The sequence below is a fragment of the Tupaia chinensis genome, unplaced genomic scaffold (genome assembly GCF_000334495.1).
Source record: "Tupaia chinensis unplaced genomic scaffold, TupChi_1.0 Scaffold143584_1, whole genome shotgun sequence".
Classification (NCBI taxonomy): Eukaryota; Metazoa; Chordata; class Mammalia; order Scandentia; family Tupaiidae; genus Tupaia; species Tupaia belangeri.
In genome coordinates, this window is record NW_006203430.1 from 9,059,804 (window position 1) to 9,067,974 (window position 8,171).

The 8,171-nt window shown below is 47.1% G+C and overlaps 1 protein-coding gene across 1 annotated transcript in view; it reads left to right on the forward strand.

The window, feature by feature from the left end:
* Positions 1 to 8,171, forward strand: part of LOC102502360 (protein polyglycylase TTLL10) — a 15,043-nt gene that overhangs the window by 5,794 nt on the left and 1,078 nt on the right. Inside the window, exons 10-14 of the mRNA XM_027766540.1 lie at positions 554 to 725; positions 1,313 to 1,367; positions 7,060 to 7,343; positions 7,697 to 7,790; positions 8,132 to 8,167. Of these exons, the coding sequence (XP_027622341.1) occupies positions 554 to 725; positions 1,313 to 1,367; positions 7,060 to 7,343; positions 7,697 to 7,790; positions 8,132 to 8,167 (641 nt within the window). The remainder of the gene's footprint in view (positions 1 to 553; positions 726 to 1,312; positions 1,368 to 7,059; positions 7,344 to 7,696; positions 7,791 to 8,131; positions 8,168 to 8,171) is intronic.

An 8,171-nucleotide genomic window follows, 5' to 3' on the forward strand; every position in this document is an offset into this window, starting at 1 on the left:
GGCATGCCAATTAGCAAAAAGCCCTCTCTTTAAAAAAAAAAAAAAAAAAAAAGAATTCCCCAAGGCTCATTTGGGAGCTGAGCAAGGGGAGCTCAGTCTGGCATCAGTCAGCGTGGACCCTCGCTCTGACCAACCCTCCTCTGTTGGCTTCTCCCTACTCTGGTCTTTAAGCCTGCAGGTCCCTCCACCTGGAATGTTCACTCCCGCCCTCACCAAAGCCAATTCTGGTCCAATGTCAACCCTCTTTCCTCTACCAGGCAGCCCTCTCTAACAGAAGGCCCAGTCTGCCCCTACCGTTTAGGTTTCTGGGGGGAAAGACACCCTGGGACACCCAGACAATACAGTGAAGTGAGACTAAGAGCCAGACCTTCTCCCCACGTGCCCTAGTCTGTTCAGACTCAGAACGTTCCCTTACCATGGACACTGTTCTCAGTAGAGGTCACCCTGGGACAAGGGCACTGAGGAAATAGCCCAGACCCAGGTGTGTGGGAAGATGATGCAGGCCAGGCTGACCCTGCTGCTCAGTCCAGCAGCCCCCGCACGATGCCCCCAGGTACATCCAGAACCCACTGCTGCTGGATGGGAAGAAGTTTGACGTGCGCTCTTACCTGCTCATCGCCTGCACCGTGCCCTACATGGTCTTCTTTGGCCACGGTTATGCCCGCCTCACCCTCAGCCTCTACGACCCCCATTCCAGAGACCTCAGTGGCCACTTGACCAACCAGGTAAGGACACTCCCCACAGGCAAGGGTGTTCTTTGCAGACTTGGACTGAGATTAGAGGAAGGCTCTCCCTGCTTGGAAACAGAGACTCTAACTACAGACATGGCCCAGACTCGGAAGTGGCTTGGGCTGCCCCCACCTGCCACCAGCATTGCCTCTACCTCTTACCTCCCACCTTTGGCCACAATGAGGGCCCATGTGTCCTGATGAAATGACTCAGAGCCCTGCAGCCCTCAACCTCCAGCCTGGCTGAGGGTATGCTGAGGATGGGGTATGGGTGGGGGAAGGAACTGAGTGGTGCCTGTCAGGTCCTCAGTGGGAGTGCTCCTGTGGGCAGAGGTCTCTGGGGAGAGTGCAGGACATGGTGCCTTCTGTGAGAACCCATAGAGGGCTTGATCGCTGAGGGTGTCTCAGTGGATGAAGATGTTTGCAGGAGGATCTCTGAAGGCGGGTCACTGCAGAGGAGCAAAGCGCCTGCCTGTGGAGTAGCTAGACTAGGGTGAGACTCTCCTTAGGGGGCCCTCAGTGAGGTCAAGACCTCTGGGCATTCTGGGGTGGTAGTCTCTAGGTGCTGCATTTGCCCCTCCCAGTTCATGCAGAAGAAGAGCCCCCTGTACGTGCTGCTTAAAGAGGACACAGTGTGGTGTGTGTGTGTGTGTGTGTGTGTGTGTTTCCTCCTGCACCAGGCTGGGCATAAGGTACATCAGACATCCTTGGAGTATGTGTGCAACTGCACTAAAGCAGGTGTCTATGTGAGTGTTTCAAACAAAACTCTTTGGGTTTCTCTATTAACTTAGCAGGTAGCTACTGTCCCCAGCAGCCACCAGAGGGTCCCTCTAGGATGAGCTTCCTGTCAAGGGTCAGATAGCATCATGGCTTCAGTGACACAACCACAATGAGAAAGTTTAAGAGCCTCGATTACTTACAGACCCTCAAACTACGCAGGGCAACCAGAGAGGGATAGATAGCAATCCTGTCTCTCAGGTCCCTTGTAACCACAGCGACCGTACGCACACAGGGAATGTCTCACATTTGAGGGTCATTTGGGTGGGGTGTCCTCATTTCAAGGAGTTACTTTCCACTGAGTACTTAAAATGGCTCTGGCAACAAGGGCAGTTGAGCAGTTTGGCACAGAGCAGGGGCTAAAACAGCTCTGCAGAGGGACTTCTTATCTATCTTGGTCTGCTCTGGCTGGGCCTGGGCCCCAATCAACTATTGTCCTCCATTACTCCTAAGACAGTCTGTAACTGGATTGTGGATGTCGGCCACTTTGAGGTGTCTCCAATTACTCTCCTCTCTCATTTTCTGTCTCTAAATTGAAATAATTCATATAATATTCATATTTTTAAAGTTTTTTTTCCATAAGGGCGCGTGTATGCACACCCACAAACACACACACACACACACACACATACACACACACCTACAGTCAGTGTGATTTTCAAGCTGCCAGGCCCGGGACTCCAACCACAGTCAGCCATGTGGGAGTCCAGCGCCTCAACCACCACGCCACTTGCTGACCCCAAGATTCACAGTGTACAGTGTACAGTTTGGCGATTTCAGTATATTCACAAAGTTGTGCAATTAACACCACTAATTCCTGTACATCTTCATCACCCGCTAAAAGAAACCCGGTACCCATTAGCCTTCCCTCCTCAAATACCCTCCCCTCAATTCCTGGCAACCATTAAATGACTCTCTTATCTTTTTGGATTTTCTCATCCCAGCATTTCATATACATGGAGTCATAATCACCCTGACTTCTTTCGCTCAGTGTAATATTTCAGGGTTCATCCACATTGCAGCATATACACCATCGCTTCATTCCTTGTGTGGCTTCATGACTTTTCCCCCTGGACCACATTGCACGACCTCTCTGGCAATTAAAAAAATTAAAGACTAGGGGCCAGTAGGTGGCGAAATGGTTAAAGCTCTGGACTCCCACATGGTCAACCACGTTGAGTCCTGGGCCTGGTAGCTTGCTTTCTCACTTTCTCACTTTCTCTGTCCCTCTCTCTCTTGGTCTCTTGTTGGTGAGCACACGTGCCCTACAGCAAATTAAAAAACCTAATAATAAATAAAATTAAGATAAAAAATAATTAATTAAATTTAATTAAATAATTCCTTAAAAATAAAAAAATAAAAGATTGTTTAGACTATTCAGGACCCTTCAAAAGTCAATATGAATTTTAGGATTGGCTTTCCCATTTCTTTCTTTTTTTTGAGAGTTTTTTTTTTTCTTTTTTTCGCTATAGGGCGTGTGCGCTAGCCAGACAGACAGAGAGAGACATAAAGACAGCAAGTGAGAAATCACCCAGGGGGGATGGTCACACCGCAATCCCTTCTCCTCCATTCTCCTCTCGGGATCTTGGGTATGCACGCACACGCTCCCGGCGTGAGTTCTAAGCCACTGGGTCTGGGACGTGAACCGCGGTCGACTACGTGGGAGTCCAGCAACATAGCCATTATGCTAACTGCTGGTTCCCGGCTTTCCCATTTCTGGGGAGGAAAAAGTCCATTTGAATTTTATTAGGGATTTCACTGACTCTGTAGATCACTTTGGGTATTACTGACATCTTAACAATATTTAGTCTTCCAATCCATGAACATGAGACATGTCTTCTCATTTTTCCAGGTTTTTAATTTTTTTCAGCAATGTTTTTTAGTCAACAAATCATGCAATTCCTTGGTAAACATTATTCTAGGGTATTTTACTCTTTTGGATGATAATATAAATATTTATTTTGCCATACTGCATGGATGGCATACACTCTAGAGAGAGAGAAAGGAAGCAGCGCAGGGAGTGTCCATGCCATAATCCGTTCCGTTCTCCTTCCAGGGCATGTGCACATATACCTGGCATGTTTTTCAAGCTGGCAACTCCAGGATTCAAACTGCCCAGTTGGCTATGTAGCATCCAGCCACCTCAACCACCACACCACTGGCTGGCCTCCTATTTTACTTATATTTTTTTAAAGATATTTTGCTATAGGGTATGTGCACTCGCTGGAGAAACAGAAAAACAGAGAGACAAAAAGTGAGAAATCACCCCCACAGGGGATGGCCATGCCTCAACCCCTTCTCCTCCAATTACCTCTCAGGAGTTTGGGCATACACATGCACACACCCAGTGTGAGTTTTAAGCCATCAAGTCTGAGACTTGAACCATGGTCAGCTCCATGGAGTCCAGAGACGTAACCATAATACTATCTGCTGGTCCCCACCCAGCGTGAATTTTGGGTCTGGGACTTGAACTGAAGTCGACTACATGGGAGTCTAGCAACATAACCATTACACCATCTGCTGGCCCTAGCCTCCTATTTTCTTAATTTTATTTTTGGACTGGCCATTTCCAGTGTATGAAAATAAAACATGTTTGTTGTGTTGATCTTGAGTTCTATAACTACTAAAATGTATTCGTCTATTTGTGTTTGTGGATTCTTTAGGATTTTTATTACAGGACAGTTTTACTTCTTCCTTTCAAATTTGGATCCAAATTTATTTTCTTGCCTAATTGCTCCAGCTAGAATTTCTAGTAAAATGTTGACTAGAAGTGACAAACACAGGCATCCTTGTTCCTGATTTGATGGGGAAAATAATGGATTTGTTTATTTTTTGTTTTTAAAAACATTTTTTAATGGGAGGATGTTGAATGTTGTTAAATGCTTTCTCTGCATCAGTCGAGATAATGAATATGTTACTTTTCATTTGGTATAGTAATGTGTTGCATTGTATCGGTTAACTTTCATATGTTGAACCAATCTTGGTATCTGGGATTAATCCCACTTGGTGATAATATATAGTCATTTATATATTGAAAAGAAATAGCAAAATAGCAGGTGTAAATCCCACCTTATCAGCAATTATATTAAATGTAAATAGATTGAATTGTCCAATTGAAAAATGGAGATTGGCAGAATACATAAAAAAAACTTGGGCCAGCCCGTGGCATAGTGGTTAAGATGGCTGGATCCTACATGGTCCACTGTGTAGTTCAAGTCCTGACCCAGTGGCTTGAAAAAGAGGCTGGGAATATGTACATGCATACCCAAAATCTTGAGATAAAAATGAAGGGGGTTGGCAGGTGGCATGGTGGTTAAGGTGCTGGACTCCCATATGGTTGACTGTGGTTTGAGTCCTGGACATGGCAGCTTGCGTTCTTACTTTGCCTTTCTCTCTGTCTCTCTCTGATCAAATTAAAAAATAATAATAACCGAAATGAAATAAATAAGTCTCAAAAAAATGGAGAAGGGATTGTGTTGTGGTCATCCCCCTTAAGGGATACTTTTTCTCTTTCTACCTCTGGCAAGCACATACACTCTCTAGAAAATTGAAGAAAAAATAAAAGAACACTCCACCCAACAATAGCAAGATACACATTTTTCTCAAGTGTGCATAAACTTTCTCCAGGACAGATCATATGCTAGAACATAAAACAAGTCTTAATAACTTTTAAAGGGTTAAAATTATGAAGTATATTCTCTGTCATAATAGATTGAAATGAGAAATCAATTATAGAGGGCTGGTCTCATAAACTAGTGGTTAAGGGAACTGGATTCCATATGGCTAACCACAGTTCAAATCCTGGCTCTGAAGGCTTGACAAACATGCCAGGCATATGTGTTTGCATGCCCTAAATCCTGAAGAAACAGAGAGGAAGGGATTGTGGCATGACCACACCCCACTAGAGAATTCTTTCTTTCACCCCCTCAACCCCTCCATCTCTCTCTCTGGCAAATATACATGCCCTCTGACAATTTACAAAAAAAGAAAAGAAAGGGACCAGCAATTAGCATAATGGTTATGTCGCTGGACTCCCATGTAGTCGACCGTGGTTCACATCCGGGACCTGGTGGCTTAAACTCACGCTGGGCGCATGTGCGTGCATGTCCAAGATCCTGAGAGGAAAATGGAGGAGAAAGGATTGCAGCGTGGCCATCCCCCCTGGGGGGTGATTTCTTAATTTCTGTCTCTCTGTCTCTCTCTGTCTCTCTGGTGAGCACATGTGCCCTATAGCAGCACATGCCCCCTATAGCAAAAACCTCTCAAAAAAAAAAAAAAGAAAGAAAATGTTTGCTTATTATGTGATGGTGGATCTCTGAATTTGTCACACTTGGAGTTCATTAGACTTTTTTTTTTTTTTTTTTTTTTTTGCTATAGGGCACATGCGCTCACCAGAGAGACAGAAAGACAGAAAGCAAGAAATCACCCCCCAGGGGGGATGGCCACGCCACAATCTCTTCTCCATTCTCCTCTCGGGACCTTGGGCACGCACGCACATGCACCTGGCATGAGTTTAAGCCATCAGGTCTGGGACTGGAACCATGGTCGACTACGTGGGAGTCCAGCAACATAGCCTTTATGCCAACTGCTGGTCCCGGTTCTGTTTTATAATTTCTAGTTCTTCATTGATATTGGTAAGACATTGTCTTCATACTTTCTTTTAGTACTTTTAAGTGGTGTCTCCCAAGGAACAATAACAATTATAATTACTTTTTTTAGGTTTTTGTCATAGGGCACATGCCCTTGGCCAGAGAGATAGAAAATGAAAAATCACCCTCCAGGGGGATGGCCATGCAGCAACCCCTTCTCATCCATTATCCTCTTGGGATCTTAGGCACGCACACACACATGCCCGGCATGAGTTTAAGCCACCAGGTCCAGGACTCAAACTGCGGTCGACTACATGGGAGTCCAGAGACATACCCATTAGGCCAACTGCTGGTCCCGTCCTCTTGAGATTTTTTGAGTATTCATGAACACATGCCTGGTGCCATTTTTAAGAGCCTGAATCTGGGATTCAAACCACAGTTGGCCATGTGGGAGTCCAGTGCCTTAACACGTCACCTGCTGGCCTCAACAATTACAGTTCTTTGTAAATGAGTTCTTTTTGCTATCTCCAGTACTGTGAATGCAGGCTGCTATTTTTTTTCAATGCTACCACTGGACTAGAAGCAGGAGATGAAAATAACTAGGGCGAGTTAAAATATTATAAAGCTTGGACCAGCACCATTGCCTGGTGATTAAGACAGATCCCACATGGCCTATTGTGTAGTTCCAATCCTGGCCCCATGGCTTGAAAACACAGCAAGTATGTGCACGCATGCCCCAAATTCCAACAGGGTGCAGAAATGGAGGAGAAGGGATTGCAGTGTGACCCTCCCCTATTGGGGTGTGCTGTCTCCTTCTCCTCTCTGTCTCTGTCAAGCATATGTGTCTTCTGGCAAACTGAACAACAAAACTTGTTCTTACCAAGATTCAAGATTTTACATATCCTATTTGTCATCTGTCTTTTCTGATTTGAGTGAGCTTCTCAAATTCAAAGATTTCTTCTAAGTTTTCTTCATTAGTGTGTCCCTGCCATGCAGTAGTGAGTCTGAGAGTGAGAAAGTGTGGACATGTGTGGGAATGCAGGTGAGATGGGCAATTGTGGCCCTTCAAGCCTGGGAGAATTACCAGGGCCTACAGGTGACAGCCAGAATGCCCTCCCTGCCTCTCTCACAGAAGCGGATGCAGCAGATTATGGCCCACTGCTTTCTCGCTGTCAAATCCAAGCTCGACTGCAAACTGGGTTACTTCGACCTCATTGGCTGTGACTTCCTGATTGATGAGAACTTCAAGGTGATGTTCTGGATGGGTGGGGCCCAATCGCAGGTGCAGAGAGGTGGGGGCCATCTGCACACCCTGCACACACAGGCAAACCCCTGGGATGGACTCTGCAGTCAGGTCCCACTGTGCCTGCGCCCAGCCCTAGGTGGTAGGTGTGTCCATGAGGTTCAAATATCTGCAACACCCTCCTCAGAGCAACCTCCAGGGCCAGATTCTCAGACCCTCAGCTCCTTGGGACAGAGGTCACAGAAGCGATCTGCCAGCGTTCACTGGCATAATGGGGACCAGGACCCCAGCCTCCTTGTTGGCCAAGTGGGTTCTGGGTGGGCAGGGTGCGGAGGGTTACTGATCAGTGTTGGGCCCAGGTGTGGCTGCTGGAGATGAACTCCAACCCCGCCCTGCACACCAACTGTGAAGTCCTGAAGGAGGTGATCCCAGGCGTGGTCACGGAGACCCTGGGTGAGACCCTGGGCAGCCCCGACAAACAACACTCCTGTACACCTCCACACCTTCCAGTCTTCAATGCAACACCCTCTCCCCCAGCCCCACCAATCTGGCTCTCACAAATCTCCCTCCCACAAATCAGACCCAACATCTGAAGGGCCTTCCTGGCAGCCCCATCCCCTGCCCAACCTCCCCCCACCCCATTCTACCCTCTGCTGTCTCCCTCTTCTCCTCCCCTACCTCCAGGACCACCCCCTCAGGCCCAGCCCGGCAGTCATGGTGCTGGGAGGCGAGGCCCATGACTCCGCCATCCTGGGCCAGTGCCCTCCACTCACCCCCTCCCCTCCACCTTCCAGATTTGGCGCTTGAGACCTTCCAGAAGAGCCTGCGCGGCCA